A 12,453-nucleotide genomic window follows, 5' to 3' on the forward strand; every position below is an offset into this window, starting at 1 on the left:
CTCATCCAAGTCATTAATAAAAACTACAAACAGTAGAGGCCCAAGGACTGAGCCTGTGGAACACCACTCACCACAGACTTCCAGGCAGAATACTTTCCTTCTACTACCACTCGCTGTCTTCTGTTGGCCAGCCAATTCTGTATCCAGACAGCTAAGTTCCCCTGTATCCCATTCCTCCTAACCTTCTGAATGAGCCTACCATGGGGAACCTTATCAAATGTAACCTTATTTGCATTTCATCTTCGATAAATCTTTAAGTACTAGCATGCGCCTCATAATTTTCTAAACCTCTATAAGGTCACCCCCTCCGCCTCCGCGCTCCAGGGGAAAACAGCCCCAGCCTGTTCAGCCTCTCCCTATAGCTTAGATCCTCCAACCCTGGCAACATCCTTGTAAATCTTTTCTGAACCCTTTCAAGTTTCACAACATCTTTCCAATAGCAAGGAGACCAGAATTGCACGCAATATTCCAACAGTATGATGTCCAAACTCCTAAACGCAGTGCACTTATCAATGAACGTAAACATCCAAACACATTTTTCACCACTGTGTCTACATGTGACTCCACTTCCAAGGAAATATGAACCTGCACCCACTAGATCTCTTTTTTTGGCAACATTCAACCAGGCTGTACCATTAACTTTGTAAGTTCTGCTCTGATATGCCTTATCAAAATGCAAAACTCCACATTTATCTAAATTAAATTCCATCGGCCCATCTGACCAAGGTATTGTTGTAATCTGAGATATTGAGATATTTCAGTGTCCGTCATGTCACCAATTTTGGTGTCATCTGAAAACTTGAATGGTGGAGCTCACTCAATGTTCTAAATGTAAAGGACAGAGTGGGGCCCACAAGGAACAAGCAGGGTAAGCTTTTCACTGAAGCAAAAGGTATGGCAGAGGTACTAAGTGAGTACTTTGCTTCTGTCTTTACCAAATTAGAAATTGGTGACAATGGCCCAGTAAATATGAGCAACTGAGCTGTATGGTTATGGATAAAAAGGGATGCTAAAAAGGCTAGCACGACTCAAGGTGAAGAAGTTGCCAGACACAGATGGATCCCATCTAGATTGCTGAGAGAAGTTAAGGACCAAGTTGCAAAGCCATTGACAGAGATTTTCCAGGCCTGTCTGAACACAGGATTAATCACAGAGGACTGGAAGATTGCAAATGGGCAAAGAGTATTCCAGGAAACTACAGACCTGTCAGCTTGATGTCAATAGTGGGAAAGCTGATGGAGGCCATTTACATGATACACTTAAAGAAAAATAAGTTAATATTCAACAGTCAACATCCTTTCTCAAGGGAAAGACTGTTTGACAAATTTGGTTGAGTTCTTTGACAAGGTGACACAGACGGTGTTTGAGGGAAATGCAGTGAATGCAATATATTTGGACTTTCTGAAAGCATTTGATACTTAGTTATTCCTTCTTGAAACAATATTGTCAGTACATAAGCTAAGTGAAAATAGAAAATGCCAGAAATGCCCTGTAAATTGGTTAGCTTTTGCAAGATAAAGAAGGGCAAATATTTGGTTGGAATGTTATGATCTCCGCTAATGTTATTACTTACAAATCAGATCCCAGAATAAAATCTGGATTGATAAATCAGATTTTTTTTTATTATTATGGTGGTCTTTTGCTGAAATATAAACACACAAGGCTACAGATTTGTTTTAACAATAAACTTCTGCTTTTTTACACAAAAGAAAAACAAATGAAAATAGACAAAGCCAAGCTATCTAAATATAACATATTTTGGATATTTCAAAACACACGGCAAAATATCTAATCCCCAAAACTAGTTCTTTACAGTTCCTCAAAACAATTTCTCCATTACATCTGTAGATTTTGATTTTAACTTTTTTTCTCAGTTCTTGCCCTGTGAGCACTTTTCCCTGGAATATTCGCACAACTAAGATCTCGGGCCTTTGCAGTCTTCCAATGAGCTACAGAGTTCTAACCAAACACTGCTGGTCTGGAAATTTCACAAACCAATCTCTTTTGCTGAGATAATGTATTCCCTACCTGCTCTGAACAATCATTTTTCTAGAAGAAACAATACTTTCATCTGATTCCAGTCAAGATATTTTCAAACTACCGAAAATCTTTCCAAGATCCAGATTTTTCTAATTAAAAATAACAGTTTGATTATTCTAAATAAAAGCGAGCTAATTTCTTTCTGTGTTTTCTCTATCCTATCATATACCCCATCAATGAACTTTCTTGATCACTCCAAGAGGCCTTGTAGTGACATGCTCCCTGACACATACTGTTTTAAAATCTTTTTTCTTCACAAAAATAGAGCAACACTCAAATACCACTAGTTCCAAATCCAAACTTTTCAAAATGATATATTAACATAAAAATCGCAGACCTATCATCTCTGGACACCTTTGGATTTATAAGTGACTCAGTAAAAGTGGGTTTACAAGTTTATATAACATCCTTTTTTAAAAAAGCAAATGAAACAGTTCAGAATTTGTGTCCTAAAAATACTATTCGCCTGAAGCTGATAATACGGTGATGGAGGAGAAAATCTGAGAGGAGGTCAGCACAAAGTAGCCTGAGAATATGCTTGTAGCCATTAACATGCAGCTCAGAAATATGAGCTTGCCTGTCTTGTCAGGTGGGCAACTGAGTGTTCATTGAAGCACACAGAAGGAAGTGGGGAGAAACATTTAAAGAACAAAGCAGGGGATCAAAGAGTGTAAACTGCTGCTTTCTTTTCAAATTGTAATTGGCTGAAGTTACCTCTGTACTGAAATCAGGCCCGAGGGTCTTTGAAATATCAAATTTTGAATGCACTTAATTATAATCTATGTAATTACAGATGAATTGAAAGAACATCTTGTGGGAGAACATGCAATCGATAAGATCTTTACCTTGGGAAACTCTGATTTCCCTGTAAGCTGGGATAATGAAATCAAACTGTGGACCTTCCTTGAAACTAGAGCTGCACTCCTCTTAAAAACATATAAAACTACTACTGAGGTAAGGTCTCTATGTCTTATTTTGTTAAGTTTAAAAATATTTAGAATAGAGAACTTGCAAGTGACCTAGACAGCCTTAGTGATTTTAATTTGGTATTTAGCCTAGCATGTATAAACAGAAACTCAGAAATGTATCTTATCAGATTTATTGATTTTTTTTCCAAAAAGGATGGACTCTATATGAAGCTGAATAGAAATAGAATTATAAAATGACACTGATGGTAAAGCCTTTAAAAGAGGCTTGTATTGTGAATGAAAAGTGCAAAAGGGCATTGTCAGGAGCAGCAATAGGAAAGCCTAAAAATCCTTGTGAAGCTAAAGAACAGGACTGCCTGCAAGTGTTGACAGAGCTAAGCAATTCCACACCCAGGGGATTAGATCAAAGCTCTGCAGTCCTGCCACATCTTATTGTGATTGGCAGTGGACAACTAAATAACTCACTGGTGGAGGAACCTCAACAAAAATCTCTGCTCTCAATAATGGGGGAGCCTTGCACAGTAGTGCAAAAGTGAGGCTGAAGCATTGCAACAACATGGAGTGTTTTGTGGATGATCCATTTCGGCATCCTCCCGGACGTCCCCAGCATCCCAGATGCCAGTCTTCAGTCAATTTGATTCACTCCAGGTGATGTCAAGAAGTGGCTGGATTCACTGGATACTGCAACGGTAGTGATTCTAACACTGATAACGTTCCTGAAATAGTGCAGATGTTTTCTGCTTCGGAACATAACATTCCTTGATCCAAGCTGTTCCCATACAGTGACAAAACTGGCATCTACTTCACAAGGTGGAAACTTGCCCAGATATGTGCTGTACATAAAAAGCAGGATTTTTTTTTTACTTATTCACTCATGGGCATGGGTGCTGCTGGCTAGCTGGCATTTATTGCCTGCCTTTGAGAAGCTGTTGGTGAGTTGCTTTCTTGAATCACTGCAATCCCAATGCTGACCCACAATGCCTTTGCCTTTGGTAGGGAGTTCCAGGATTTGATTCAGCAACAATGAAGGAATGGCGATGTATTCCCAAGTCAGGATGGTGAGTGACTTAGAGGGGAACTCGCAAGTGGTGGTGTCCTATGTATCTGCTGCTCTTGTCATTCTAGACGGAAGTGGTCGTGGGTTTAGACAGTGCTGTCAAAGGATCTTTGGTAAATTTCTGCAGTGCATCTCATAGATACAAACAATATTGCTACTGATTGTCGGTGGAGAAGAAAGTGGATCCTCGTGGATGTGGTGCCAATCCAGTGGGCTGCTTTGTCCTGGATGGAGTTAAGTTTCTTGAGTGTTGATGGACCTGTGCCCAACCAGGCAAGTGGGAGTACTCCATCACACTCTGCCTTGTAAGTGGTGGACAGACTTTGGGAGGTGTGTTACTCACCACAGTATTCCTAGCCTCTGACCTGCTCATGTAGCCATGGTGTTTATGTGGCAAGTCCAGTTGAGTTTCTGGTCAATTCGCAAGGTAGTGATGGTAACATTATTCAATGTCAAGGGAAGGTGGTTCGATTGTCTCTCATTGGAGATGGTCATTACCTGTCATTAATGTGGTTACCTCCCACTTGTCAGCCCAAGTTCAGATCTTGTTGCATTTGAACAACTACTTCTACAGTATCTGATAAGTTGCAAATGGTGCTGAACATTGTACAATCATCAGCGAACATCCCCACTTTTGACCTCAATGGAGGGAAGGTCATTGATGAAGCAGCTGAAGGTGGTTAGCCCTAGGACACTACTCTGAGGGACTCCTGCAGAGATGCCCTGGAGCTGAGATGACTGATCTCCCAATCAAAACCATCTTCCCATGTGCCAAACATGATTCCAATCAGCGGAGAGTGTAATTTCAATAATATCTAACCCAGCCAATTACTGCCCCATCTGCAGAGACTAGGACCTGAGGGACGACCTTTTAGAATGAAGATAAGAAAGTTTTTCAGCCAGAGAGTGGTGAATCTATGGAATTCATTGCCACAGAAGGTTGTGGACGCCAGGTCATTCAGTATGTTTACGACTGAGATAGATAGGTTCCTAGGGGTCAAGGGTTATGGGGAGAAAGCGGGAGAACAGGGTTGAGAAACTTAATAGCTGTGATGGGCTGAATGGCCTAACTGCTGCTCCTATGTCTTATGGTCTTATCGGCCTACCCTTGACCATCAGACAAGTGATGTAAGATTTGTCAACAGTGCTCTTCTGCTCAGTTTGTGTTCCGCCGGGATCACTTAGCTCCTGACTTCACTAAGCACTAATTCAAACATGGACAAAAGAGCTGAATTCCAAAGGTGAGGTGAGAGTGACTGCCCTTCACTTCAAGGCTACATTTAACTGAGTGTGGTGTTAAGGAGTCCTAAGAAAATTGTTGATGGTATTCATGGAAAATTTTCATATGTTGAAGTCATTCCTGGCATGTAGGAAGGTGGTTGTGGTTGTTGGAGGTCAGTCATCTTAGCTTCAGGACATCTCTGCAGGGGCTCCTCAGGGTAGTGTCCTTGGCCAAACCCTCTTCAGCTGCTTCATCAATGAGCTTCCCTCATCATTAGGTCAGAAATGGAAATTTTCTTCAATGACTGCACAATGTTCAGCATCATTTGCAACTCTTCAGATACTTGAGCAGTCCATGCCAAAATGCCACAAAAGTGCCAGGCGATGAACATCAACAAAAGAGAATCTTGACATTCAATGGCACCACTATTACTGAGTTTCCACTATCAATATCATGGGGGTTACCATCGACCAGAAACTAAACCACTCTGGCCATTTAAGTATTATGCCGACAAGAGCAGGTCACAGGTTAGGAACACTGCAGCAAACTACCCACCTCCTGATTCCCCAAAGCATGTCCACCATATTCAAGACTCAAGTCAAGAGTTTGATGGAATGCCCTCACTTGCCTGGATTTGTGCAGCTCCAACAACACTCAAGAAGCTTGACCCTATGCAGGACAAAACAGCCCCATGATTGACACCACACACACAAACTTTCACTCCCTCAATCATGGTGCAGCAGTGTGCACTACCTATAAGGCAGATTGCAGAAATTCATTAAAGCTCCTTAGACAGTCTGTTCTAAACTCACAATGACTGCTATCCAGAAGGATAAAGGCAGCAGCTACATTGGAACACCACCACTTGCAAGTTCCCCTCCGCGTCACACACCATTCTGACTTGAAAATCTATCGCCATTCTTTCAGTGTCGCTGGGTCAAAATCCTGAAACTTCCTTCTCAATGGCTGACCAAAAGCAAATGGATTGCAAAAGTTTAATAAGGTAACTCCTCACAGCTTTCCCAAGGCCAGCTAGGGATTGGAAGTAATTGCTCTCCCAGCCAGCAACATCTGTATCCCGTGAATGAATTTTAAAAAATTAATCCCACTCCCTTGCACATTTCCCACAGTACTGCAAGTTTTCCAATCAAGTATTAATTCCCCTTTGAAAATTACTGATGAATCTGCTTCCACCAACCACCCTTTTCCTTAAACCTCTCTCCCTCTCTGTCCTGTTAATGAGTCATACTTGTTAAGCAAGCTTTAGTCCTTTTTCTTAATGTGTGGCTCAGTATCAAATTTTGTTTGATTATCAATCCAGTGAAACACTTTGGAACTTTTTGCAACTTTAAAGGTACCCTATGAACGCACACTCATATTTAAACTCTTCCTTAAGATAAATTGCTTTTTAACCGTTTTTACTCTGAGAAGAACATCTTTTCTGGTCACTATGTAACCAAATGTCTGAATCTTGTACACATTAAGTCAACATTCTCCACTTCCTTTTCTCTCCCAACCTCTGCTTTTAGGATGATAGATCACTGCTTGAAACGCCAGAACTGTCCTACCACATCAAGATGGCCATCCAACTCCGCACAGCAGAGAAGGAAATCTTGGAAAAAGCCGTGCAAAGTGCTGCCACAAAAAGAGAGCACTTTACAGAACTCCTGGACAAAGGTGCACCACTTCCCAAATATGAGGAAAGTAACATTGCCATGCTAGAGAACACTGCCACAGACTCCAAAATTCCAATGGTGCTGAGAAATTTAAACATTGACGATGAAGGAGAGCAGGACTTGAATTTAACAGAAGCCCTGGGGGAGGCGATTGTAGAAGAGGGAAGCATTGTGAATGGAGAGAGCACTTTTCCCATTGATACTAATCCCAAAGGTCATGAAAACCCTGAACAAGAAGACCATGCCAAAGAGACTGGAGATGCCATCAAGACTATATCAGAAAAGAATGAGCACATTAAAACAGAAGAAATTGGAGAACAATCATGAAATATATTGAAAACAGATACTTGTCTTTAGTTGAAGTGGAAATGGGAACTCTGAACATTTCTGTAGCTGAAAGTGCAGCACATTTGATCATGTTCTTTTAAGGTGAGACAAGTTGTAGCTGAAGTGGTCTTGTCAAGGGAGCTTACTTTCTGTTAAAATTTCAGTTTGTTTAAAATAAGTGGTCTTAAAGTAGCTTCCAGCTTAAATTTACCTAGTCTCGTTGTTGGATTTGGATACTGGGAAAACTGTCAGCCAGTTTAAATGAAATTTTCAGCACCAAAAGTCAGTCAATTAAGACTTGTTTTATTTAGTTCAAAATACGGAATGAAATCTAACAGTAAACAGTGGTGTAAAGTAGTTCTTCTTTATTTAATAACATGTGAATGTTGTTTGGTACGCAAATTTTGTTTTTAAAAATTTGTGCTTTTCGACACAATATTCATTTTGTTTCTACATATAAAGAATTTCCACAGGAGTGCAGACTCATATGCACTCAAACGCATCCACAGTGACCACAAACCAGTTGCCCCTTGTTGACTATTATAATCAGGTGGTTACTATTTCTAGTTTTTGTTTTTTATTGGTGCAAAGAATATCAAGTGGTGAGTGAGTAACCAACTGGTATGTCATAGACTGAATGTCACGGTTCCATATGTCTGCTCCAGACACGTTGTAAGCATTATACGTAACCACAAGATGGGGGTTGATGTAGAATTCTGAAGTATGACTTCCAGTGAGGCTCAACTTTCTGACTGGGCAAACTGAAGTGCCAAGCCTTTTAAAACCACAGCATAGAAACTCATAAATCCTTAGAAGCTCCAAAGTCTTTGATGTTGATTGGTTCATACATTTGGCACCAGTGTCATCTGTAAACAGTTAAGGAAATCTAGACTAATATTTTCTGTTTGAGCCTATGATAACTTAAACTGGTGTGGTCCTTAGTTCCCATGAGAATGTTAGTGCTATTTGTTTGGATCCCTCAACCAAAGACATATCCCATCTGTAAAAGTCTGTGGGCAGATGGCTACCAGAGCTGGGCTTTCTTCCACTTTGAAAAATGGGATTCTGCGATTGCTAAGGTTTAATGACCTTCATAAATTGATGATCCAGCGTAATCGTAATGAAGAGGCCTATGTCCCTTTTTTTTCCACCACATCTCTCTGCCCAAGTGATTGGTGACGTAACCTCAAACCTAATCAAAGCCATCCATATTCTTACTTTTAGACTCAAGTTGTCACTCTGATTAAATATGGGATGAACTTATCCTATTTTGCTGGTTTAAAATGAATTAATAGTATAGTGATTATTATTAAATAAATTTGTTCTCTTTCACATATGGAGTAAACAGCATGGTTTGAATTAAAGTGTAGGTACACTTCAATATTGACTCCTGACATAGATAATAATAGTTGCATCCATAAGCATTTGAAAATTTGCTAATTCCCCCGCCCCCTCTCTCTCCCCACCTCCCTCTCCAACCCCAAATTTCAACCCAACCCCTAATAACTGAAAATTGCCATCATATGGTACTGGACACAGCTTGATGTGGACCTTTTTTTTTCCCCAATTGTACTACTTCAGCTTTGAATCTGAAGTTCAGATTCAGTTAATGTTATGATTGAACTGTCTTAGAATGTTGTGGGCTGAGTAATTCTGAGCTGTTGCTTTGAATTAGTGCCCATCCAGCTAATATAAATCCAGCTTTATAAATTCAAACCTGTTCAATTTAAGTTATAGGATAATTCAGTAATTTTTCGAGAACTAATTTCTCAACTGAGTTTGTTTTTGTAAAAATTATTGCCTAAATTCTTTTAATGCAAGAATAAACTGATATAAATGGAGTAGATTTCTAATCTGTTTTTGAAGAAAAAACACCAAAGTGAAAATTCGTGGCTCAAATCAATCCCATATAAAAGGGCAGTAGTAGATTTGATGATTTGATGCAATAAACTTTGCATCTTTTTAAGGCACGAAACATAATTACCCCTTAAATTATGAGTTTAAAATTTATTTCTATTATGGTGACTAATATAGTGTGGAGAACTTATGCTGATCTGTATTGAGAATTAGGAGAACCATATTTGAGAAAATGGAGTACCCATTGTCATGAAAAGGGCTAACTACTTTGTCCATATTCTAGTCTGTTTATAATTTGCATAACTTGTTCCATTTGAAGGAATACAGGTGAGTTTTGTAAATTTAGCAGCTTCTGTACTATTCACTTTAATAATTTACCCACTGTATTATCTATTTAACTCTTTGAAGACTGAATGGCAAATTTTTATTTTGAATGATTCTCTTTTCTTAGTTTTTGATTTGTAAGAGGAGTCTTCTTTAACATCTTCACCTATATCAGAAAACCAATTCACTAATTATTGATACTTTTTCCTCCAAATTTTGGACAGTGTGAGAAGCACTCTATGTTTTATATGATTCTTTAAAGAAATTGTAATTGTCTGCACTATTTATGTAAATTTTAGACCAGATGCTTCTACAACCTTGAATACATTAAAGAGGATCAATGAATGTAAAACCGTGAAGAAAAGGCCACTGTTCTTCATGAAATGTGTTATTTTCCCTAGAAAGTTCAGGTTGCATTTCCTCTTGAACATGATTACTTTGATGAAATTAAAGTAGCTCACCTTCTAAAGATAATGACTGAGACATACTTTATTTTTAAGGGAATCTACTTTCCATATGCTTTTATTTGTTTGCAAATGTTTAACTCTGATATCTGGCTCCTCTCCACTGTGTTGAAAGAAACCTTTTGCTCAGAATTGTAGACCACAACAGAAAAGGGGGGGGAAATGAACATTGCTTCAAATAACATGACTATTTTATGTTGGTGTGTTTGTAATCTGATTCAAAAGGAAAATCTCAATGATGGGGCACTGCTCCTCTGAGGCTACAATGCATTATTACAGTGGAGTGTTGGCATGTTACCTATTAACTTGAATAAGCAGCTTCCTTGCAAGTGGGTGACTGCTTGAAGTAAGGTGTGTCGCAATTACCTGAAGCCATTCTTAAGAAGACCAAGGAAAGTAGTCACGTGCCAAGTCAGCTGCATCTAAGCAAAGCTTACCTCACAAGAACCTTACCTTAACTTACCTCAACTAGGACCACCTAGTTGTGCAGCATGGAGCTCTGTGAAACATAGAAAATAGGTGGAGGAGTAGGACACTAAGCCCATTGGGCCCACTCTGCCTTTTAACATGATCATGTTAAAACTATACTCCCAGTCTGTCTACACATTCCTTGACACCATTTGCCTTTAGAAATCAGTGTACAGGTATTTCTTTCATAAATCTAGTTGATGCTTAACCATTACAGCCTTCTGCGTAAGAAAATTCCACAAGTTCACCATCCTTTGACTGAAAAACCTTTGCCTCATCTCCATTGGAAATATATTGCTAAATGAGACGGTGACTCCTGGATCTCCTAGCCTGGAGAAACATTTTCCCTGCATCCAGTATGTCCAACACTGTTCGAATTTTTTTGATGATTCAATGAAATCCCTTCTCAATCTTCTAAACTCCAGTGATTACAGGTCGAGTCAACCAATATCTCCTCATATGATAAACTTGTCATCCCAGGAATCAATCTGGTGAATCTTGGCTATACTTCCCTCAATATCTAGCTTTCCTTAGGTAAGGAGATCCAAACCTCAGTTAAAAATCACACAACACCAGGTTATAGTCCAACAGGTTTAATTGGAAGTACACTAGCTTTCGGAGCGACGCTCCTTCATCAGGTGATTGTGGAGGGCTCGATCGTAACACAGAATTTATAGCAAAAATTTGCAGTGTGATGTAACTGAAATTATACATTGAAGAATTGATTGTCTGTTAAGCCTTTCATCTGTTAGAATACAGTGATAGTTTCACTTCTTTCATGTGTAAATCACAAAACCCTTTTTTTAAAAGTTGCATTCTCGGGTTAGCTGTTAACAATGGTGATAGCTAGACAATATGTTGAAGGTGTTAGCCCCCTGTGTTCTCTGTCTATGACCTGATGTTTAGATTGATTCCAATCTAAAAAGTGAGATAACAGAGTTTTACATAAATATATTGCTAAATGAGCAGTTTTTGAGCTCAGAGTTCTACATGAATGTATGTGGTTTTTGAGCAAAGTGCAATGTAACTCTGAAAGTACCAAAAAAAATTCACCACACAAAATATATGTGTGCATGTGGGTCCTTGTCTGCGTGTGTGTGTGTGTGTGTGTGTGTGTGTGGTGCAATGGTGATCGCCTGTAATGTGACATGAACCCAAGGTCCCGGTTGAAGCCCTCCCTATGGTGATTTCACCCAGGCTACATCAAGCTCCTGTACTCAAACCCTCTTGCATTATAAACCAACAGATCTTTTGTCTTACGAGCAGCATGCTGCCCCTACATGTTTTATTTCAGTAACCAATATGCAAGATCATCCAGGTCCCTTTGTACATGACATTTCTAAATCTATCACTAATTAGATAATATTGCCATTCTGTTTTTTTTCCAACTGATGTGGACATTTTCACACTTATCCACATTATACTGTCTTGGCCACTCATAAGCCTTCTAAAATAACTTGTCTAAATCTCCCTGAAACTTTTAAAGGAGTATACACGTAACAAAGTGATGGGTAAATCCTAAGTGTTCCAATGTGCAGAAACATCAGTGCTTGAATTGAATTAAATTGAATTGAATTGAATTTATTGTCACATGTACCGAGCACAGTGAAAATATTTGTCTTGCGAGCAATACAGACAGATCACATAGTTAAGTAGCATAGATAAGTAATAATAGGTAAACAGTAACAAAAACAAAAACACAGGTACAGGCGAATGTTAAGAGTTTGTGAGTCCATTTAGTATTCTAACAACAATAGGATAGAAACTGTTTTGAAACCGGCTTTACATCTGCCACAAGACTTAAATATAAAATAGGAACTGAGTCACAAAGTTGTCAGGTCTCTTGGTGCACTTATTGATTAAAGGTTGTAGTTGGATCTTCAGGCCCTAACCAATCCTTGTATAGGTTTACCAGGATCTCACTTGATTAGGTTAGATTCCCTACAGTGTGGAAACAGGCCCTTCGGCCCAACAAGTCCACACTGACCCTCCAAAGAGCAAGCCACCCCCCTCTGACTAATGCACCTAATACCATAGGCAATTTAACATGGCCAATTCACCTGACCTGCACATCTTTGGACTGTGGGAG

General features: G+C 39.3%; 1 protein-coding gene across 3 annotated transcripts in view; it reads left to right on the forward strand.

Annotated features, from left to right (window-relative positions):
• The window catches only part of setd3 (SET domain containing 3, actin histidine methyltransferase), a 160,747-nt gene extending 150,844 nt beyond the window's left edge, over positions 1-9,903 (forward strand). For all 3 annotated transcript variants that reach the window (XM_043697136.1, XM_043697138.1, XM_043697137.1), the window contains exons 12-13: positions 2,834-2,994; positions 6,778-9,903. In XM_043697136.1, the coding sequence (XP_043553071.1) occupies positions 2,834-2,994; positions 6,778-7,251 (635 nt within the window). In that variant the 3' untranslated portion in view covers positions 7,252-9,903. The remainder of the gene's footprint in view (positions 1-2,833; positions 2,995-6,777) is intronic.
• Positions 9,904-12,453: the final 2,550 nt, after the last annotated feature.

Source organism: Chiloscyllium plagiosum, chromosome 10 (assembly GCF_004010195.1).
Source record: "Chiloscyllium plagiosum isolate BGI_BamShark_2017 chromosome 10, ASM401019v2, whole genome shotgun sequence".
NCBI classification, from domain to species: Eukaryota; Metazoa; Chordata; class Chondrichthyes; order Orectolobiformes; family Hemiscylliidae; genus Chiloscyllium; species Chiloscyllium plagiosum.